Raw genomic sequence first — 24089 nt, 5'->3', positions numbered from 1 at the left:
TCCCCCCACACGCGCCTACCTCAGAAAAAGACGAAAGACACTTTGCAACTCGGCAGTGTTTGACAAGTACAGGTAGTATATTTTGCAGACAGAACATAAAATAAACATACAGCCAGAGTTATTACAAAGTCACACATTATCATCTCAATACCAAATATGAAAGAACATTTCAGCATTGTCTATACATGAAATAAATAAAGCATCAAATGAGGATACAGTTCTGATTGCTTTTTTATTTGTAGATTTTCTGATTACATTTATATAATTAGTCATTAGTCCTGTGTATTTAAGTCTGCGTTTCAGAATGTTTCCCCAGTCCGGTCATTAACGTTGTGACGTTGCTGCTCGTTTTCCCTCGTGTTTGATGTCACTTTCATAATAAATCCCTCAGACCCCAATCCTCTGACTCCCTGCTCCTGCTTCCCCGGTCTTTGCCATGACAATCATGATGTCATCTGCATTACCATCCCAATGTACCTGTGTCTTGGTTTTGGTTCTTCGGTGTACACCTACATACACACCCAATACTTGAATGCCTTAAAAATTATATATTTCAAAACACATAAAGAACAAAAGATAATGAACGTTCATACAAATGCATATCATTACTCATAGGCAGAGTAAACTAAATGAAATATGTGTCATAACCCTAGAAACCGCAAGATGGCGATATTTACAGTGTAATTTATATGAAGTATAGACCGTAAAAGCCATTATAAGCAGTCAATAAAGACAGACAATTGAAAATGCAGCAAAATGTTAAACCCATATTACAGAGCATTGCTAATGATTTATAACAATACTGATTTATACTTTTACAAATCTACACACAAACCAGGGCAACTAGACATAACACCATTGAAACCCTTCATTTTAATACAATGAGTTGTCTTTCCTCACACACATCTCCTGATATTCACATCCTTTCTTGCCTCCCATTCAAGCTGTTCTTCTAGCATCACCGATTGTAAATGAAAGCATCACAGAGCAGAAAGCCAACAGATCTGATTGAATGATGTCTGTCATCACACAGATTTAAGAATGATCCCTTTGATAAGCACACTATCTGATAATCTTTACTCAGACGTCTGTGGGTCAGTGAACCAGCAGGCAGCTCTTTGGAGAAAAATTAAGTAGATGGAGTTGGCTCTTAGTCCCTCAAGTCACAATATGGGAGAGGAGGACACTTAAAGCCTACAGGGAAGATCTTTCAAGCTGTCGAATCCAAAGTAAAATCCATTTGTGTGATGGGGGTGACCGCTGCCTGGTGTGTTGTGTGGATTCAGTTCATCTGTTCCGTGTTTTGTTGACCCCATAAAAGTTTGGCCTTTTGCTCCATGCATCCATCTTCTAACCACTGGTCAGGGTCATAAGGACTTGGGGCTGACCTCAGTCTAGGGTTAAATGGATGTTGGACCCCCCCCCCCCCCCACAAACACACACACACACACACACACAAAAAAAAAAAAAACATTCCTTTAGTCTGGGGAAGAGATGGTGCCAGGGTTACTCTTCAGTAGAGATCTAGATCCCCCTCCCCATAAATGATAAATCCACAAGGGAAATGTCACATGAAAATTCCACACATACAGAGCAGGGGTTTCGGTGCGGTTTTGGTATTGTCCATGGAGTCTTGCTGTCACCCTTACCCTTTTTTTATATCTGTTTTGATTTTCGTCTTTTACCCTTCTTAAGTTGACCCTACACCTGTCTAGTTTTGCTACCCTGAAGAGGGAAACTCTCTCCATATTAAAGTACCAATTCTGCTTCATGTGGTTCTCTTTGCTATTCCACGTGGTGGGATTCCCACACCTAGTTCATATCCAACTCTGTCCTTTATATACCTGAACATATCATTGCACGCTTCCAAAAAAGTAGTTTTGCTAGTAGATTGGGATCTTGGCTGTGGTGGGTTGGGGTCAGAGTGGACCCTATCTGGAATTGTATGTTGGCCTACTCACAGCAGCCAACCCATTAAACCTAGGACCCAGGTCCTGAAGTCTGTCAGGAGTGAATTCGCTATCAGGGATGGAGATGCAGTCCAGCTGGCAATGGTTGTGTTCATCGCCCTCGTAGGAGTAGACCTTAGGGCGATCATCCAACAGCTCCTCATGAGCTTGAATGGAATTGATCTTCTGCAAGTGAAGGAATGAAATGTGTGTCCACACAGGTTTAAAAAATAATTGAATCACTTGGGCAAAGACACATTGCACAGGTGCACATTCTGATTATAAAAAGTGTAAACAGAAACATTTCTTCTCATGGCTCTAAACTGACTCACCTGATTAAGAATGGATCTCAAGTTTATCACTTTAACATAATTTTCTCTTGATGTAGAGTGAGATCTTCTTAGTGCTGAGCTCTGTTCCAGACCATGAACACAAGAGACCAAAATTACAATGCAAATTGCCCTGTCACGATAATGTATAGGTGAATAAATAATGATAACATGGGGCATAAAAACTAATTGTGGTTCAGTTGTGTGACATACCTGGTAGAATCCACTTTTCATGTGTGACGTACTGCTCATGCTCTGCAAAGGAAAGGGTAAACTGCTTGGTTGTGTCATAATTAGGTATAATCTGGAAGCCAATCATGTGCATTTATTCACATACCCTTCTCAAAATCTTTCTCGGTGGCTGCTGGGGAAATTTCCCTTCCACCTGTAATATATTTAACTGCCCTTTAACCCTGGGTTGTACTGCACACTTGAAAAATACATACTTTTCAAATAAATGCACAGCTTATGACAGGTGTTGGACTTCTAATAATGCTGCTCCGTTTGGCAGTTTACCGGCTGGATCCTTTGAATATTCTGCACAGTCACACCGTTGGAAGTCACAATCTGGTCCACCTGATCCTTGTGTACTTGGCTTAATTCATTAGGAATCTATACAGATTAGAAAACAATATAAGGAACAATGCTGTATAATACGTATCACTTGTCTTGATGATGTAAAGCAAAACACTTCAAATCTGGCCCTTGATTCCAAATCCAGGCCATGTTTTCAGGTCTCCCAGGTAGATAGTTTGATAATTACTGATTCTGATTGGCTACAGAGGCTTGACACCGGCTCACAGGTAAGGGAAAGCTGGAAAATAAGCAAACTTGGCCTTTTAGGACCATGACTTGAATAGTCCTGGTAAGATAGATAGATAGATAGATAGATAGATAGATAGATAGATAGATAGATAGATAGATAGATAGATAGATAGATAGATAGATAGATAGATAACAATGTAATATGTAATTACCGGACAATCTGTTCCTGGTGTCTCAGTATTGGACGAAATCAAGTACTCTGCAGTGCCGTGGTCGACTTGCATGACTGACTTTTCCTTCTTGCAAGATAAAAAGGTGGCCAAAAGCAGGATACCTTAAACAAAACATTAATGTGATTAAACATGTTTCTGCCAATTCGATATTAATACACAGTACATCTTGAAGTTTCTAAGTTCAGTTATTACCTCTAGAGGGCGAAATAAACCTTTTTTTAAAAAAAAAAAAAACTAACCAGTATAAGTGGTGGAAATTCGATGGATAGATAGAGTTTGAGACAGACATGTGACTGAAGCTTTTCAAAATGTGAGAACTGGGTAATAAAAGATCAAAAGACGCAGCGCTTTAATTAAGTAGCCTTAGAGCCTACACCACTTTCATCGTTATATTTATCATGATATATTTTAACATCGTGATATATTTTACACATGCAGGATGTTCCCTGCTTTGTGCCCTTTGCTTTGTGGGATAGTACATGTACTTTGGAAACGTATATTAGCCAAGTAGCTGATGGATAATCACTCATAAATGTAATTAATTGGAAAAAAAAACAATGGATTGCAAACTTACCCTACTTTCACTTTTAAGAATGCATATTTCCTGTTTTCTATGACTGATAAATAGTGTGCAGAAAAAACTGCACGCCTGCACATTTTTACACTGCACACCCCATATCTGCTGCCTACCAATCTTAAAAGTGAATAATTTGTAATCACACTGTCAGCCCAGTACCCAGTTTTGGTTTAGATTTCATAATATAAGAATGTATCTGGCATTGAATCTAATTGACAGAGTGAAGAAATAATAATATTAGGTTGTTTACAATCAATCCAGTTTCAATTCATCCATAACTGCTTGTTCCATGCCTGGTAAGCAGGGAGCATCTTACAGTTCTCAAGGCAGGGAGCAACGAGAAGACGATCCCAGCCCATCAAAAGGCAATTTCCCAACCAAAAATCAGGTGTATGGTTTGACTGGGGGCCCGATACGAGTTGCACTGGTATTTTTGAATATCATCTTACCCAGTAACATAAGCGGTACCATGAGTATGACCCCGAGTGCAGTTTTCGTGACCCGCGATGCGACTGCACGCTGCAGCTGGCAGTTGGGCGAGGCAGTGCAGTCACACACAGTGACTGAGAGGTTCTGCAGGGAGTTATGACCCTGCGTGTCGTAGACCTTGAGCTGCAGCTGGTGTGGCCCAGCGTACACCGTCTTCTCCCTCACAAGGGTAGCTGTCTCCCCTGTAGGAAGCACAACACTTAGTATTGTGTAACTAATAACACGTTTGTGAGTTCTCAGCTTTTTTTGTGTTCAGTGACACTGAGCAAATATGGACAATGATGTTAGCTAAATGCGTTTCTTTTAGCTAATGTTGAATAATATTCAGTAAGATTATAATATTTTCTATTTACTATAATATTTCATATGTGAAATTACAATATTCTGAGTATTTCCCTAAATTATGTATGAGTAAGGGTGTCAGGTAATAAAAAAATTAAACGTCATTTGAAAAGAATTTAGTTTGGGCACTAAAAATCCAAATGCATCTAATCAATCATTAGAATCTCTATTTTGATAGGACACTTGCTTTGTTCCACACATTCATCCACACCAGCTAAAGTTAACTATAAAAACGCTTGGATAACCATGAGTACTTGCTGTGTCAGGAGGTATCGGCAAAGTTATCCACTTACCGTGGTAAGGATCAAGGTGCCATTTGCCCTTGACGTCACCTTGCAGCTCAAAGAGATAGGGTCCGGCAAAAGGGTCCTGATCCCGGTCATGGGCGGCGATTTGGACCGTCGTGGGCCCATCCGATAGGCACATGTCCACTGCGTGCTGGAGCAACTCTGGCACGTTGTCATTCTGGTCCTTCAGGTGGATGATGAGAGATCCTGTGCCTGTCAATGGCGGCTTGCCTGAGGCAGTGAAGGGACGCCGCCGAGCAAGAAGGGCAGGGGTACGTGAAAAGGGGAGGGAGTGACCTTTCAGCGGCTGTTTAAGTGGAATTACAGTACATGCGAATACTGTTTGATTAGCCCACAAGAGGTGCAGCTGCAGGCTGGTTACACATGACAGGCATTCAAAGGCTTTGTGCAAAAAAGAAATATTTCCCAGCAGGGTGTGGTGAGATACCTCACAGAGTCATATTTGCAAGAGCAAGTTCTTACCTTTATCTATTGCGTACAAGGTTACAATGTAGGTGTTATTCACAACATAAGGCGACTCTCTGTCCAGTTTCTTCACAGTCGTAATTTGTCCAGTTTTTGGATTCACAGTCACCCAATTATCTGAATCATTTGCTATCTTGTACCTGAATCAAAATGACAGATGTAAATTAACAGAAGAGAAGCGATTAATCCAAGTTAGCAACATTTGAAACAAAGTAAAAAAAAAAAAAACATATTTTGTTGCTTAATAATAAATTCTGAATGAAAGCATTTAAACTGCTAGTAAAATAGGAAACATGTATATGCGCATGTAATGTTTGTATAAAGTGAAGAAGGAGCATAGGCATTTCAAACATTGATTTGTGCACAAAATGTTTTCACTTGTTGTTCTCTATACTTTGACATGCATGAACTTTTTTTTTTAGATCAATATATGTGACATGTAGCAGTTTTGTTATACAGATGCTCCTCTACATACGAACGTTGTAACTTGGCCGTTTGTAACTTGAAATGTCCGCAAGTTGTTATTCAACAAAATTTTTAAGGGTATACGCAAGTACAAAGAACTAGGATGCTGGGAGTACGCATGCTACGCTGCTGCGCGGCGGGATTAGCGGCCAGAAGTCGTACTGGGCGGAATTGTAGGAAAAAAATTTATGTTGCGGACAGGAAACGGGAGCCAAATGAACACAGTTTGGACTTACAGTCCTCTTCGTTCGTATGTCTGAATGTTCGTAAGTTGAAAGTTCATAAGTAGAGGAGCGTCTGTACTTTTAAAACAAGCCTTTTGCATGCACATCTGCACACTGGCTTTCACTTCTGTCGCACAGTCCTTTCATTTCCGACCAGACCCCCGTTCTTACACAAATTCACTATTATAGGTGCGATCCGGATCTATCGCAGTGAGAGTTGCAAGCATATGTCCCGCTTCTAGGTTCTCTTCGACCATGATGATTTTCACGGGCGGCGTGAAGACTGGCGGGTCGTTCACATCATCCACAAACACGGTTATGGCCTCGGTGTGAGCCGCAGGCACGCCGTCCTGTCCAGCCTCCCCTGATCTTGTAAGCACCTCCCACAGCCCCGTTTCGGTCTTCTTCTGCACCTGGCAGGAGAAGAATGGCTCCTCGTTCTCCACACTAATAGTGAGGTTTCTGCTGGCGGCCAACTCAAAGTCGAGGGGCTGTGGAACATGGACAACGCTCACCAGTGTTCACTGTACTGCCATGTGCAAAATCAGACTTGGGCGAAAGAGCTGTTTTTACTGGCCCTCAAGAACATGAAAATAAACAGGTTTTATGATCACAAGTACAATCACAAATACAATTACTACTTCCATACTGACATGTAAAAATGAAATGTCTTAAAAAAAAAAAAAAGTTGTCTATCATAGCTGTCTTGGGACATGAAAACACTCATTAGTAAATTGCCCCTGCTGAAACAATGAAGTTCAAATTTGGCCCTCCACAGAACGTAATTGCCCAGGCCAGCGTAACATGAACATACAGTACGAGGCAGCACTGTGTATTCGGCATTCCTGGCAAGAGCGGGCATGGCAATCTACCTTTTCAACGACCAGTATCCCATCATTGGTTTCTGGATCAGTGTGGATGCTGAAGACATTGTCCTTGTCTCCATGGATGGTGTACTTGGCCTTCCACGCTAGTGTGTTTTTTGAGTCCTTGTCCGTAACATGTAGTCGCAAAATAGAAACTCCTGACTCCCTCTCATTGATTCTGCCTGGTCCCTGGGAAACAGAGTCAGTTTCAAATAACATCTCAATAAAACAGCTTTGCATTGAGTGCTCTGTCATAGTGTTATGGTTCGCTCAGCAAATAGAGAAAAAATCCCAAGTACAGAATGAGGTGAAATAATGGCACAATCCAAGCTTATGTTTTGGTTTAGCTAATTCAAGAGACACAATGGACCTGCCAGACCATGAACCAGTTACTATGGATACATTTTAGAGGGATTATCACAATCAAAAATGCCCTTTTCATCCAAAATAGGCATAACAATGTCATTATTTGGTGATTTTTTTATGGTAGTGAAATAATGAAAACAAATCCAGTTCCATTCCATTCATTGAGCAACACAAGGCGCCATTTTATGAGGGAGTGCTGAGTTAGCAAGGCACTTTCAGACAGGGGGCACTTGCCTTAGGCACCATATGGGGCTTGACAGGTGCACGACATGGCAAATGAACTCCCTATACAACTGTTTCCAGAATGGATATTTAGTTGTGCTTAAAGGAATTGAAAGAAAGGAAAAGGCGCACGGCTATTTGTGTGATTTCGCATTAATCTGTCAAATATCATGTAATTTAACTAATAAGTGACTGCGGAATCCTAAATCTTCCATGGACATCACACAACAATGTGTGCACAGCCTGAAAGAAACACCAATCTCCCAACAAGTGACTGCATGCTCAAGTAATTATTAAGGATAATACATAGCGAGCTGCTGTTTCAGTGTTGACTCAGATTTTCAGCTGAAGTCAAGCAAAGTCGTATCTAGCCAATCCTGTCTTTTCTGTTTGCAGGGAGCGTCAGTAATCTTTTTTAACACCTAGAACAATGAGGTCTTATGTTATGAAACTTGAGCGAGAAAAAAAAATGTTACTTTTTGAACAAAGAACTCTTTAGGTAACAAGAAAGAAAAGAACGACAAATTTAAGCGCACTGCAATACGTTTTTGAAAGCCGTTGTATTACTGGTGGAAATAGGACTAATAAGATTACCTTAAACATGGGATCAAAGGCTATTTTGACAGTCTATTCTGTTAGTTTTGGACTGTTTTGGTTTATGCAAAAAAATAAAACAAAAACAAAAAAACAAGCCTTTAATACTTACCGTGCGACCAGCAAAGGCAGGGAGGTGGTTGTTTTTGTCTGTTAGGCTGATACTGACTGTAGTGTTGCTGGACAGACGCACCACCTCACCATTGTCTTTCGCTTCCACCAGTACGTTGAACGTCTTTGCTTTCTACGCGACAACAAACATGTTTGATGACTCATGTGCGTCTTTAACTTTTGCACACACTTTAAAAACAGCTTTTTCAATATGAAGGACAAATCCCATGTGATGGAAAATTGTCTCTCACCTCATAGTCCAAACATCCTTTAAATGATATTTTGCCATTTTGTTCAATAAAAAACTCAACGTCGGAGGTTTTAGGGGTCACAGAAAGTATCTTATATTGAAAAGTTGAGTTTGGGGTTCCTGGTTTATCAAAATCTGTTGCCAGTACAGTCAAAACATTGGACCCTTGACGAGTAAAAAAAGATGATATTATAGTTTAATGCATTACAACTGTATAAAATGTAATGTAATGGCATGTATAGAAATCATATTAATATTTCTTAATTCTGAGGATGATTTACCCTGTGTCATTGATTCATCAATCGTTGTTTCATAAACTTTTTTTTGAAATACTGGGGGGTGGTCATTTATGTCCAATATATTTATCTCGACACCAAGCTTGGTGTCTACAACCGATGAAGATTTTCTAGCTTCAAATGTTAGCTGCAAGAACAGTGAAAAATATTACTTTTTTGACAAATAATTGGTTTCAAAGTATTTGCTAAAATAATTATTGATATCTTTATTATTTTATTAGTAGTTTAAAGATGATAACTTTAAATCTAATTCCCTTGACTGTATTTTCATGTACAGAATATAAAGTATTTTATTTTCTGCTATAAACACACATTAGTATTATAATTTTACAGATACAGGATAAGATGGGGTTATGTTCTGATACACCTACAGAAATGTGAAAATGCATTTTAATACACTAGACCTAACTTGACAAACATCATAGCCTAGCCTAGTCTACCTTAGACATGCTTATAACATTTACATTAGCCTACAGCTGAACAAAATAATTAACTCAAAGCCTATTTTATAATAAAGTATTGAATACCTCATGCAATTTATTGAATTATCATACCCGTTGTAAAGTCGTAAGATGGACCATTGTAACCTGGGGAGCTAGCAAAAATGTTTCAGGAGTAAGAGTTAGCTGCTGTATACCTTTAGCACATGATACTGCTCATAATCCACCTTCCCGTGAACAGTAATTAGCCCCGTAATTGGATCAATTTTGAGGATATTCTTGGGCTCTTCATCTACCCCCTTTCCGTGGAGAATGAAGTGCACAAAGTAGTCTCGCTGAATGCTGATCTAGGAGGACAGATTGAGCGTGACCACATGCGTGAAGCGAGTCGCACGCGAGAAGTCCGGTATTAATTAAGTTTGCATTTCAGGCAATTTGTGTAGCTTAAATCATCTGAATAGAAAATGAAAATTATGCCCAGGAAAGCTTACATTCCCCAACGGATATGGGAACGGGCCTTTATGCTCCTCCTCAATGGTGAATGAGTCGATGATCCAGGCTCGCTTCTGTCGGACGTGACTGTTCGATGATGAGGCCTCCAGCACTGGCTCGTTCTGGTATAAAAAAATGTAATTTGATTTGAAGACATTGATTAAACAGTAGACTTCTAAATCTTGGATTAAATGGATTATGTAGCATTTGGATTGAGTTTACTTCCTTTTGTATTAATATGGTCTCATTAAGTCAATGTTTAGATAATAAATACATGTTGCAATTGAGATAATGTGCCAAAGCATGGGAAGGCGTGATAAAAAGTTTAAGCATATCAACCAAAGTGAAAAAGTAATACGGAGACCTACAGGGGACAGGGTTGGAAAATATTTTTAAAACCTTGCCACTGTTTTGCATTCCCTAACAAAACTTTTGCAATCATTCACAATTGTTTTGTAACTTCACAGGTTTCATAGTTTTGCATTCGCTTGCAAAATATTTGCTTGCCTTCTTAATTACAAGAAAACGTGGTATTTTCCAACCCTGTGCCCTTAAGGGCTCCGTAACAAAGTGCCAAATGTATCCGTGTGATAATTTTGCAAATGTAACAAAACTGAACTTGCATTTATCACTTCTTTAGATAATTGGTTTCAGGGCTAAAGAGAAGCAACTATTGGCAGAAAAATTAATAATGCATTTTTACTGATTTTAAAAAACAAGGTGTTTAGAAAGATTATGTCATGTTCTTCGGTTAACATTAAACACTCGTTACACAGTTGCATGTCATTTCGTTTGAAACCCTGTTATATGTTGCCATTTATTTGAGATGCAGCACAAACAGCCACAGTTTCAGACCGCCTCTGGGTTAGATAGAACAACCATTCTCGTGTTTAGTTTATTCTGGAAACTGACATTACCATAGCTACAGCATAAAATATGTATGTGTTACCTAGGCAGCCACCTATACAGTATATATATATGTATTACCACACAACCAGTTAATAGGATGTCAGGCGTGCACTGTCTCTTTCCATGTCATAAGGGAAGCTTGTTTTATTTGACGTATATTTTTATTTGTAGTTGTTGACTCAACTGCCCAGTGTTTAATAAGAATAAAAAAATCTACAGTGTATGAAATAAATGGAAAAGTGGTGAAAACCAGTGCTGGGTGACTGGTAGTGTATATATCATTTTCAGAACTGGGCCAAATCACGTCCTAACAAAATAATAATAATAATAACAATAATAAAAATAAATATATATCGACATACTATTCTATTTTTGGGTGTATTTCAGCATGTATGACATCAATATGAGCATCTATTTAAATGACTGTTGGTGTACTTTCATGTTTTTAACTTGTCCCAGACAAGAATTCACAAGTTCAAACAATTAAAAAAACATGCTAAAAGCCTTCAAAATCTAAAACCAACAATATCTACAGATATTATAGGTATAAAATGTAAAATTTCACTATTATAATCATCTACGTTTTAAAATGCATATTTTGATGAAAATGGTTCCTCTGTTGTACCCCAGATTATTGTTAACTCAATTTGATTTCTACAAAAACATAATTTAATCGGGCATTAAAAGGATCTGCCATATCCTAAGGAGCCCTACCTCACTTCCTGCTTAAGCACTGATAAGTGATTTTTTTAAATTTCTTTGATAAATGCATGAAATAACATTGAATCAGGTATGTCTCAAGCATAACAACTCAACTTCGTAGCCCTTTTAAATCAAAACTAAATAAAAATCTGTCTTAAAAGTGCATATTTTGATTAGTATTAAGAGATCTCTTACCTACTTTTAAAAATAAAATGGTTACTCACTATGACAATGCTGTGAAATAAACAAATACAACAATTTTGTCAACTCAGATATTTGAAATATTTTCATTTAGTTCTGTTAAGGTCTGAAACAACAAAAACTAGTAGATTCATGTTTGGCAATCTGTGTGCTTCCAAGTTTTTTAAATGTTCGTGTTGCATTTTATATGATGTCAACTCTGTCAGTTGGCTGTCAGCTCCGTCAGATGGATTTTCGGTTACAAAAATTGTTTCTGACAAGAAAAATTCTGCTGTACACCTACTATGTGTTATTAGGGTTATAAATGTCCATCCATCCATCCATCCTTTTTCCAACCCGCTTATCCTTCTGGGTTGTGGGGGGGTCCGGAGCCTATCCCGGAAGCTATGGGCACGAGGCAGGGAACAGCCCAGGACGGGAGGCCAGCCCATCGCAGGGCACACTCACACACCATTCAGTCTCACATACACTCCTACGGGCAATTTAGTAACTCCAGTTAGCCTCAGCATGTTTTTGGACCGTGAGGGGAAACCGGAGGAAACCCCACGACGACATGGGGAGAACATGCAAACGCCGGGTTTCCCTAGTTAATTTGTAGTTATTTAATTATGTTCATTTAGTTAATTCATATATATCTTTCATATTTCTTATTTTTATATTTCTTTCTGTCCTTGCTACTCGCTCATCATGTTCTTGCTCATACAACTTACTCTCACCAAGGCCGTCTGACCCCCGGCTCCAGGAGGCTGTACGAAGACCATAGATACAGGGCCTGCTTCCCTCAGTGGGGGGAATTTTTGTTTGACTGATGGAGTTAACAAAATTCAAGCTCTGAGCTGCAAAAAATGTGTCTTTTAAGATAACATGAAATCACTGGGAGGATGGCCCTTTACAAAGTTTAATAGCCAAGATGTTTGATCTTTTAAAAAAACATTGTCCCAGCGTGATTGAAGAATAATCATTAAAATTCCTCCAAAATAAGATTTTGTCTCTATTCTCAAGAATGAGAACTTATATATAGAATGATGCAAATGTCTAATGAAAGTAAAAATGTGTGTGTAAAACTATGGAATGCTGTCTGTCAAAGTGTGTCAGCGCGGCCATTTCAAGAGCTCTTCTAAAGTCACACCGGTATTTGCGGTAACCCTCCAGTATAACCATGTGTTTGTTGACTCCACCACTAGCCCGCCATATTTCATTAATTAACACCTCATAAATGTAACTATTTAAGAAGTAATTTTACAAAAAATTCTTGGTTTTTTTTGTGTTATTGGTCATTTGCATATATGCTGATGATTAGACCGTTTTGACAGCCTGGTGTTCAATTCCAGTTCAAATCAGGATTTGCTGTGCCAACAGCCACTATCAATAATTACTCTCCTTCTCGGGTATTGATTGCCAGCCCATTGGATCATGCTGTAGTAAGGGATGTGGTAGCTAAATTCTGTTAATCAGCCAAGTACATAAGAACGATCAGTGACGGTTGGAACGTGAGCCATGCAACTTCAAGACAAAAGACAAAAGTTTGTGTGTAATTGTACTGTTTTCCAGTATTTTGGGAGGAGGAGCAAACTGTAAATAGATCTTGTGGCTGAGTGACAGCACACTCCAACTGTCTTATTTGTGTGCTTAGGGATACCCAGCTTACCCGCTGTAAGTACTTCCTGGGATAAGCTCTGCATCACTGTGAACCTTAATGGACATGAGGTCGTATTTGTGTGTTAAACTGAACAGCATGTGTAACATTAAGAAATATCGATTGTAAACAGTCATTTAAAAATTGTCATTGTGCAAAGTTCTTCATAGATCACTGTTTTTGTTACACTTATTCTTGCAATTTCCAAAAATATCTCTTATTTACCATGGCTGTAATTTAATCATACACCTCGATTTCTTCAGTACAGTGCTATTATTCTTGCTGTTGTTGTAAGCATTTGAGTTGCAAGTTCAGCTGTCTCTTGCTTTTTTGCTTAAACGACTTTTTGATCTTTGCCAACAACCAAAGTCACAATATATGTAAAGAGCATATAAGCCGTACTTACCAGCGACAGCACAAACAGCACAGCGGATATCCTGGCAAAGGCCCGCATGGTAATCCACCTCAGCAGGCAGAGTCGCTGTGTTTGCCCAAGCATAGCCTTGTGCATGTGCCGCCTGAAGGTGTTTCACAGTTTAAATGTGGGAAGGCAGTCTCAGAAGACCCCGTGATGCGGCTCGCCAGCAGGCAGCTTAGCTCATACATGCATATTATTGGAATGTGTTTTTGTGCCTGGGGGGCGGAGACAGCAGAGAGAGGAACAGAAAGACTACGAAAGTGTGAATGTATGAAGGAGGAAAGGTGTGCTTTTAAGGGAGGTTAACCTGGCTGATAAGCAAAACCAAAAACTCAGTAGCTGTGTAGCTGGAGACACTCTGCTCAAACTTACAGGGTCCCTTATATTTTCAGCAACATTGCCTCTAGGGCAGCATACTGGTCTCACACCTCCATTGTCAGGGGATTCGGTCTCATCTCTACTCTGTGTTTGCGGAGTGTGCGCGTCCTCCATGTGGCGTGGGTTTCCGAATGGTCATCCAGTTTCTTCCCATAGGCCAAAGTGACAGGTAGGCGAATTGGTGTCCCATTGTGTTTCCCATTGTGTGTGTGTATGTGTGTGTGTTTGCATAGATCACGTTTGAGGACCAAATTGTCCCAAAAGTGTAGAAAAACCTGAAATTTCCCTACTTTTGGGGACATCTTTTGAGGTCCCCATGTGGATAAGCTCAGTTTCATAAAAATCTGCAAATTCAATCAAAAAAATTTTTAAATGCCAAAAGTCTTGTATTTTGATTGGTTACTTATGGTTTAGGTTAGGGATGGGTAGGGGTTAAGGGTGTCGTGACTGGGATTAGGGTTTTTCCCATAGAAATGAATGGACAGTCCCCATTTAGATTGGTACGCCTACATGTGTGTGTGCATGTGTGTGTGTGCATGTGTGTGTGTGCATGTGTGTGTGCCCTGGGGACTGGCATCCTTTCCAGGTTTAACCCCAGCTGTGTCCCCTGTGCTGCACAGGACAGGTATCAGTCCAACCCCATGACCTTGACTAATATACAGTTAAAAAATAGATAATATTGCCAAATACCGTGCAAACGGAAAGTCTTAGGATGCTTGTTTAATTCTATAATAAAGTTGCAAATTTACTGGTTTCATAACAGAAGTCCAGTGACAAGCAATGTTTACCATATCTGCACTCTTCTTCCACAAAGACATTTTCTTTTTATTAAGCATCATAGTTTTTATACAGATGGAACTCAGCTTCACCTCTTAAAATGCAATGAGGTCAGTATGTTAATCTGAGTGTATAGAAGTGATTAAGGCCTGGATGTCATGTAATTTTTTAAAACTGAATGAGGTCCCCATGGATCCAAGGTGAATTCCTGTGTGAGGCGTTCTTTGATTCTCAGTAAAGTTTTTCTCTTTGTGTGAAGATACTAGTGAAATCTTGCTTCTTCCAGTTAAGAAACATTGCAATACTCAAACATGCCCTTCCTTTTCACAAAACAATTGCTCAAAACTTTCTGCCATCTTACTTGGAATATTGCAATTCGTTATTTACATACCTTAGTCAGAAAACTCTTGCATGGCTTCAACTGGTGCAAAATGCAGGGGCTCGGTTTCTTACAAAGCTTAGACATCATATCAGTCCAGTGCTGACCTCTCCCTAGGTCCAAGTGAAGGTAGGATAGATTTTAAACTACTCTTGCTAGCCTATCAAGCCATGAATAGTGAGGATCCTGAAAATCTTTGTGAACTGTTGACTCTGTATTCAAATTCCAGGTGTCTAGGGTCCTCTAGCCAAGATTTGCTAGTGGTTCCTAGAACTAATTTCAAGTGAAAAGAGAACAGCGCTTTTGCCGTCCTTGTCCTGAGTTTATGGAATAATCACCCTCTGCACATTAGCTAGTCTGACTCTTTCACCACTTTTTAAAAGTAGCTAAAAACACATTTTTACTCTTTAAATTTTAATAGCAGTCAGTTGATGTAACTTTTTATGTCTTATTTTATTACTATTTTCCCATTTAATGTTTTGGTCTTTCAATGTTGTTGTGTGATGTATGTTTGTGGAATAAGTTTCTTTCAAAATTTGTTGTAAAATACTTTGTAGCTCCTGCTTGGAAAAGTTATATATAAACAATCTTCTACTTTTACTTACTGATTATTTTTTTTTACCTGACTCATTCAGTTCTTTTCTTGTCATTTTGTTATTAATTGCAATTATTGTCATTGCCACCCAAAGGGACACTAAACACAAATGTTTGGTGTTTTATGTAATTGCAAAGGTGTTGCTAATTATAAACCACCCAATGATGCTTGTCAATGAACTTTAACTCAGAACAGCTCTTTTAGAACTATAATTGGATTTCAGGTTATTAGTACTTGAAATTAATGTCTTACTTTAATACTTCCAATCATTTCTAAAGTGATATGCATTTTGTAAATGAATGAAGTAATGATCTTAAAAAAACAATGAATTTGAAATATTTACTAAATCAAGCAAGAATCCCAAGACTTTCTCTAGGCACTATATCTGTAGTTTGTACTGCGTATCGATATTAATGTCAGCAGAATACTGTTCATTGTCTTTGTGCAGATGTTCTATAAATTTTTTGGCATGATTCATGCATCACACAATATACAGTTTAACAGAATTTTCTCACTACAGACATTAAATGCAAATATATCATAGCCGCCTGTTTAACTACCAGCCAGTTAATCAATTACTTCTGAGATTCTCGTTTTAGAGAATCTTGTGAAACCAGAAAATAAAATAGCTGAACATGCTCTCACAGTCTTACAGTCATGATTTACGTTTTCCGTCCATCTTATACACCCACTTACCTGGTGCAGGGCTGTGCTGGTAGCCTGGGGTCTGTTTCGTGCACCTGCATAAATAGCTTAACAGCTCTCGGCTTTTACTGGAATGTCATAAGTGACATAGTATAATAATATCGCATTACATACAAGTTGACAAAACTTTAGGCAAATATTTAATACTGTGCTTTCTGAGATTTGAATAGTAAGGGTAAACTAAAAACAAAGAGGACCCAAGGCACCCATCATGAAGATCTACATACACGATGACCAACCAATAAGGCAAGAGTAAGCAAATATATACAATTATAATGAGGGCTACAGGAGGGGCACAATGTGGCTCGGAACAAGACACAGGTGATGGTCATTACCACTTAACAATCAGTGCTAAAATGTTAGGAATGGGATGACAGACCAGACAGGGCGTGGACTGGTCCTGACAAGGTTAAACGTTTTTAAATGATAAAGCATTTATCCCTGCCAAAGAACGACATTTCATTTTGTATCTCATAATTCTCAGTTTCTGCAAGACTGCTACACTTTGTTGAAACACACAGCCAGGTACCCAAACTTTTAAGGCAACTATCCAAGATTGTTAAGCTTGTCATGTGCTGCAGCTTTATAAACCGATCAGCCATAACGTTAAAACCACTGACAGGTGAAGTGAATAACATTGATTATCTCTTTACAATGGCACCTGTCATGTGATGGAGTCATAGCTGCCTAAGGTTCATTGATGCGCATGGAGAACGAAAGCTAGCTTATGTAGTCCGATCCCACAGGAGAGCTACTGTAGCACAAATTGCATAAAAAGTTAATGCTGGCTGAAATTCTCATTTCCCAGTTCAAATGGAACTGCTGTTGTCGTCTTGGTGTCAGATACCACAGGAGACCTTTAGAGGTTGTATAGAGTCCATGCCATGATGAGTCAGCAGTTTTTTGCAGGGGTGTATGTACTGTAATATTAGGCAGGTGGTGTTGATGTGTATCTTGGGGTTTAGTAACCTTTCAGTTTATGTTATTATACAATAATGTGCAATCGTCTACCAAACAAAGTTCTTTATGTTCGTGTAAAAGTATGGTTAAATGTCTGTCAAAAAATGTCAGCTTAACTGTTTCAACCTCTTTGAAACTCACCCAAGACTTTGCAGTAACTATTCCACATATCCATATACTTGTTGACTGGTCCATTAGTACAGAACATCTGGAAAATCAATACCTTATCATATTATTTAACTAGCTTAACAGTGATCTGGTGGCAAAATGTAACAAATACATGGAATGGCTGATGAGAGGTTTGGGAACTGAAGTGATACTCTTCTAGCAATCCAAAAAGATATCGGTAACTTTTTGGAGAATACACTACCATTCAACACTTTGGGCTCACTTCGGAATGTCATTGCTTTTGGAAAAAAGTTTTTGTCCATTAAAATAACATCAGATTGATCAGAAATACTGTGTAGACATTGATAATGCTGTAAATGACTATCATAGCTGGAAACGGCTGATTTGTAATGGAATATCTACACAGGTGTACAAAGACTCATTATTAGCAACAATTATTCCTGTGTTTCAGTGGAATGTTGTGTTTTGCTAATGAAAGTTTGTCATTTTAAAAGATTAATTGATCTTTAGAAAGTCCTTTCATAATTATGTTAGCGTAGATGAAAATCGTTCTGCTGATTACAGAAGCAATAAAACTGGCTTCTTTGAGCTAGTTGAGTATCTGGTGCATCAGCAATTTTTAGGTCAATTACAATGTCAAAATAGGTAGAAACAAAAAGCATTCTTCTCAGCCTATTCTTGTTCTGAGAAATGAAGGCTATTCCATGCGAGAAATAGCCAGGAAACTGATCTCATGCTATGCTGTGCACTACTCCCTTCACAGAGTGCTGTGGATAGATGAATCTAAGTTTGAGGCGTTTGGATTGCAAAGAAAAATGCTTGAGACACAGATCAAATTAAAAATCGTTACGCATTCCTCCAGTATCATCTGTCAAGCATGGTAAAGTGGGAGATTTATGCTGGATTAAAAGGGATCCTGAAGAAGGAAGGCTATCACTCCATTTTGCAACGCTATGCCATACCATTGTGGACAGTGGTGGCTTAATGGTTAGGGAAGTGCGCTTGTAATTGAAAGATTGCAGGTTCAATTCTGCAACCAGCAAAGCACAACTGAGGTACCCTGAGCAAGGTGCCTAATTTGAGCCAATTTCATCCTACAACCGGACAATGGCATGAACTATTTGGTATTTAGGGAAGAAGCAGTCAGCTGGTATTCTGTGTATAATGGAGTTTCCCACCATAGTCACCGGGTCTCAGCTCTACTGAGTTGTTATGGGAGCAGCTTGACCGAATGGTACGTAAGAAGTGCCCATCGAGCCAATTCAATCTGTGGAAGATGCTAAAGGGAGCATGGGGAGAAATTAATGTCTTACTTTAATACTTTAATGAGATTACCTCAGTAAACTGACATCTAGAATGCCCGAGGCTGTAATTGCTGCAAATAGAGGACTCGTTGATGAAAACAAAGTTTGAAGAACACATGTATTATTTATTTAGCTATATTTCTTATTCAAACTCATTTAATGTGTTTTTTTCACGGAAAACAAGGGAATTACTAAGTAACCCCTAAGTTTTGAACGGTGGTGTATTTGCTTATATTCTATATATACAAGGATTGACATAACTGGTATGCAAGTACGCGTTCACCTTTAAAATCGATACGTACGGCAATCGATTGTTGTAACAGCGCGAATACGTACCTTATGTGCATTTGCGCCGATATGACAAGAAATTATCGTGCATTTTAACCTTCATATGCTAATTCTTACTTCATTTGCGGCATAGAGTTTAAAATTCACGGTAATTTCTTATATCGGCACAGATGCACTTAATAGGTACGTATTTGCGCTGTTACATTAATCGATTGCTGCACGTATCGCTTTTAAAGGTGAATGCGTACTTGCGTACCAGTTATGTCAATCTCTGTATATGTACCTCTTTATACTGCAATGTAACGCCGACGTGTTTGAATATCCCAGCGCTTGTAAATAATCCCTGTATGCAATTGTTGTTACCCTTACGTGTGTTTGTACTCGGCCCTTATACCTGATCCTGACGTGAATTACCCACTGCGTGTGCGCCTTACTTTCCTTAGTGTAAATTCCCTGAATTTCTGCACAATTCTGCGCCCCCGTGTGTCGCTTTCTGCGCGGTCCTTTTCGGGCACAATAATCTCCTGTCGTCTTTGCCGTCGCTGCCCCGGTGCGTCGGTCTGCCAAGCGTCACAGTATGTTTCATTTTAATATTTACTTGAGAGAATAATTTGAACTAGAAATTAATTCTATTCCCGACAAATTCATTGTAAGTTATGCACTATGAGTAAATCATAGACGTTTATATTTTCATAATCCTGAGTAGTTTCACAAAGATAAATATTAAAACAAATTTCTGGGGAAATGCAAAGTACAAAGTGCTGTATATTAAATATTAGACGTTCTTAACTCCCTTCCACAAAATCAGATGTCCTCATGACTTGATCAAGGTAAAAGAAAAAAGGATGGATGGATGGATGGATGGATGGAAGAATGAATGGAGGGAACATTAAATCTGGCATAGAGTATTCAGTATTCCATAAGTTTAATTTTCTCTTTCATCTATCTTCCAGGCATATGTATAGTCCAGGGTTTTAGTGAGTATGAACGGCATCTCAGGAAGCTCGGGGCAGACAAACGCATATACATGTCAAATGTAGCACAGCGACATCAATGAACTTATCCTCAAAATGGAAGAAAAATACGTTTCTGAGTGCTTTTATACGGCTGGGCAAAGCAGAACACACATGAATTATCCTAGAGGTTGACAGATTTTTTTCCCCGTCATTAACCTTATAACTAATGACATATGAATATCAGGTCACATTTAGGAAATATTCATGCAGAAATCCTGAAAATCTGTACACATGTATACATACGTGTTTTCATACATGTACATACATGTATATTTACATTGTGCCTGTAAGAAAAAATTAAGAGACCACAGAATAATTTTTAAATAATTTTTTCTTTCACTCATTTTTCAGTTTATTGAGGTGTGTCTGTGAAATATATATATATATATATATATATATATATATATATATATATATATATATATATATATATATATATATATTTTTTTTTTTTTTTTTCCAAAACTGCAGCCTGGTTCCTCTCTGTTTCTCATTGATGAAGGGCTTCTTCCTTCCTTTATGGGACCTCTGTCCTAATTATAGGAGCCTGATACACACTGTCCTAGCAGTGCACTTCACACCTGCACTTAATGTTTCCCATTCCTTTTGTAGGTCACTAGATGTCATCCTATGATTCATGGGAAACTGTCGGATAAGTTAACGGCCATCTCTGGCATTAGAAAGTTACTTCCTCCCCTTGGTTGGTTTCTGATCATTCCCAGTGTCTCCAGCTTCACCTTATTCTTCTGTACTGCTGTCCCAGAAATTGGAAACCTGGAAACAACCTACTGCTCAGCATAGCCTTCTGCCAGAAAAACCTCAATTGAACCAAGATTTAAAAATGCAGATTTTTTTTTACATGTAGAGTGGTCTCTTAATTTTTCCCACGGCTGTAGGTGGTGCTCAAAATGACTGGCAGTCTGCCACAATGGGACATTTAAATAAAAGACGTTTAAGAGTGTGGGCTCAGCATTATAAATGATATGCCAGGCCCGATGGGACAATTCCACCACACCCTACAATAACTCCAGAATGTCAAGCAAAGTATACATTCTTTTGTCATATACTCTGCATGCATCTTATCACATGTGAGACCTTCCAAATATAAACCTTTAAAAGTTTACTTTTAGTAAGTCTTTGCGTCCAGGATTTATATTAATATGAATGATAATAATATGAATCTTAAACCTTGTTTTTACCACTTAAGCTTTCTAGATGGAATTTGTTTTGAATTGTTGTTGTTTTAAACCATGTTTTAAGTCGTTCTATATTTGATAATGAGGAATGTGTTGTTTGAACATAAGCGCAGTTTCATTTTGTTTAAAAAACAAAACCTGTTTAAAGAATATGAAAATCCTATTTTAAGTTTCATCCGAATTGTGACACAAAGCAAGTTACTAAGCGTAAAAGTTACTAAGTGTGTAACATTTTGTTCACTTTTTAATAGTGCTCACTCAATGTCAAGTGTCTCCCCTGAACAGTAACCCCTCTGGCCTTCCCAGAGGCCAGCTGTTAATCACTGACAGTGAGCTGCTCCGCCCAAACTCCAGAATGTCTTTTGAAAAACCAATGTGTGAAAACCTTTCAAAAGTTCTGGGGATTATGCAAGGCCATCACCTGGCTTCACAACACCCTGCAACCCAAAAAAATAATTGAGATCATTAATATTAATTAAAATTTTTAACAACGTTTTAACAACATTAGCCATATGCATCGTACACCCATTACTAAAGGTTTCTTTGGCAAGGTCAATTATAAGAAAAAGTGTAGCCATCAGTTACAAAAGAACTTTGAAAATAATACTTTATAAATGACTGTAGTATGAAAAACAGTTTGTTCAAAAAACAGCTTAATAAAAGACACGACAAGCCTAGACTTGTTTTTTTATTTTTTTTTTACTTTGTTTTCAGTCGTCGCTTATTTTCATTGGAAATGAAAGACCTGAAAACACAGCATGCCAAAGACATAAATCATTAGCTTGTCATGATGAGTCATATTTAGCAATATAAATCATAAGCTGATTTTGGTATTATCTGAAATAAAGTGGGGTGTAGTTTTATACAACTGAATGTATGTGTTTTTGGCTCATAAATAATTTTATGAATATTAAATATTTCTTTTCCAGACTCTTCCAGAGCAAAAATAAACTCACAAATACGTATAATATTTAACTAACACAAACTTAATTGTAGCTGCAAAAGTGCAGTGTTTTTCATGCTCTACTGGCAGTACTAATTCAGTGTTGAGGGGTGTAGACACAAATGGGTAGTGAGATCTTTAAAAAGACAATAAAAAGGGTTTTCCGATATACACCAAGTGGCCAGTGTCTTAGCGGCTTGTTAACGCGAACAAACAGGGACTAGAGGTCAAGTTACTGCTTGACTAAACATCAGAATGGCTAAGATGTGTGGTCAGAGTGATGTTGGAACTGCAATTCTTGGTGCCATATGTGGTGGTTAAAGCATCTCAGAAACAGTCGGCATTCCTGGGATTTTTATGCACCACAGTGTCTGGACAATGAAAGAGGTCAGAAGAGGATGGTTAGACTCATTAAAGCTACCGGGAGGATCACGAATGCAAAAATAACAGCAATGACATGCAGAATAGCTTATCTGAATGCACAGCTCATCTACGCTTGAAGGGATTCTGGGGGCAAATGTGAGTCCTACTTGTGTGTACCTAATAAAGTGGCCACTAAGCAGTTAAGGTCTGCCAAGTGGCACCTAACCTGAGTTGGGAGTATGCATACAGTAACACAGAATACCCAACTGCATTTTGGGTTAATTGAGCTCTGTGTATCTCATTGTAAAGTCTCATTTCGTGGTGATGGCTCACATATAAATCAAACAAAGTTAATAACATAATAGGCGTTCATCCATCCATCCATCCATCCATCCATCCATCCATTATCCTCCGCTTATCCGGGGTCGGGTCGCGGGGGCAGCAGTCTCAGCAGGGAAGCCCAGACTTCCCTCTCCCCGGCCACTTCTTCTAGCTCCTCTGGGGGGACCCCGAGGCGTTCCCAGGCCAGCCGGGAGACATAGTCTCTCCAGCGTGTCCTGGGTCTTCCCCGGGGCCTCCTCCCAGTGGGACATGCCCGGAACACCTCCCCAGGGAGGCGTCCCGGAGGCATCTGGATCAGATGCCCGAGCCACCTCATCTGGCTCCTCTCGATGCGGAGGAGCAGCGGCTCTACTCTGAGTCCCTCCCGAATGACTGAACTCCTCACCCTATCTCTAAGGGAGAGTCCAGCCACCCTGCGGAGGAACCTCATTTCGGCCACTTGCACCCGCGATCTCGTTCTTTCGGTCACTACCCATAGCTCATGACCATAGGTGAGGGTAGGAACGTAGATCGACTGGTAAATCGAGAGCTTCGCCTTTTGGCTCAGCTCTCTCTTCACCATGACAGACCGATGCAGCGCCCGCATGACTGCTGACGCCACACCGATCCGCCTGTCGACCTCCCGCTCCATCGTTCCCCCACTCGTGAACAAGATCCCGAGATACTTAAACTCCTCCACTTGGAGGAGGACCCCATCTCCAACCCGGAGAGAGCATTCTACCCTTTTCCGGCTGAGAACCATGGTCTCGGATTTGGAGGTGCTGATTCTCATCCCAACCGCTTCACACTCGGCTGCGAACTGCCCCAGTGAGAGCTGAAGGTCAAGGTCCGATGAGGCCAACAGAACCACATCATCCGCAAAAAGCAGAGACCTAATCCTGAGGTTATCGAACCGGACACCCTCAATGCCCTGGCTGCACCTAGAAATTCTGTCCATTAAAGCTATGAACAGAATTGGTGACAAAGGGCAGCCCTGACGGAGTCCAACCCTCACCGGAAACAAGTCCGACTTATTGCCGCCCATGCGGACCAGGCTCTGGCACCGGTCATACAGGGACCGAACCG

General features: G+C 39.3%; 1 protein-coding gene and 1 long non-coding RNA gene across 3 annotated transcripts in view; one reads left to right on the top strand and one right to left on the bottom strand.

Annotated features, from left to right (window-relative positions):
• Positions 1 to 53: 53 nt before the first annotated feature.
• Positions 54 to 13834, bottom strand: LOC125745534 (cadherin-like protein 26). Of its 2 annotated transcripts, none has more exons than XM_049018507.1 (17): positions 13638 to 13834; positions 9783 to 9905; positions 9489 to 9638; positions 8837 to 8978; positions 8557 to 8720; positions 8307 to 8438; positions 7019 to 7201; positions 6318 to 6637; positions 5455 to 5597; positions 4978 to 5202; positions 4303 to 4524; positions 3256 to 3377; positions 2795 to 2890; positions 2616 to 2663; positions 2492 to 2533; positions 2282 to 2362; positions 54 to 2135 (listed from the first exon to the last, which is right to left on the bottom strand). In XM_049018507.1, exons 1-17 carry the CDS (start codon positions 13740 to 13742, stop codon positions 1932 to 1934), a joined length of 2502 nt encoding a protein of 833 aa, XP_048874464.1. In that variant the 5' UTR covers positions 13743 to 13834; the 3' UTR covers positions 54 to 1931. The 2 variants fall into 2 exon arrangements, with proteins under 2 accessions (XP_048874464.1, XP_048874465.1); XM_049018508.1 differs by having other exon boundaries at positions 6318 to 6559.
• The window catches only part of LOC125745561 (uncharacterized), a 32716-nt gene continuing 21789 nt past the window's right edge, over positions 13163 to 24089 (top strand). The window contains exons 1-2 of the long non-coding RNA XR_007398700.1: positions 13163 to 13248; positions 14042 to 14196. This is a non-coding gene — a long non-coding RNA (uncharacterized LOC125745561). The remainder of the gene's footprint in view (positions 13249 to 14041; positions 14197 to 24089) is intronic.

Source organism: Brienomyrus brachyistius, chromosome 6 (genome assembly GCF_023856365.1).
Source record: "Brienomyrus brachyistius isolate T26 chromosome 6, BBRACH_0.4, whole genome shotgun sequence".
In the NCBI taxonomy this organism is placed as follows: domain Eukaryota; kingdom Metazoa; phylum Chordata; class Actinopteri; order Osteoglossiformes; family Mormyridae; genus Brienomyrus; species Brienomyrus brachyistius.
This window is presented reverse-complemented; position numbering and strand designations above follow the sequence as displayed.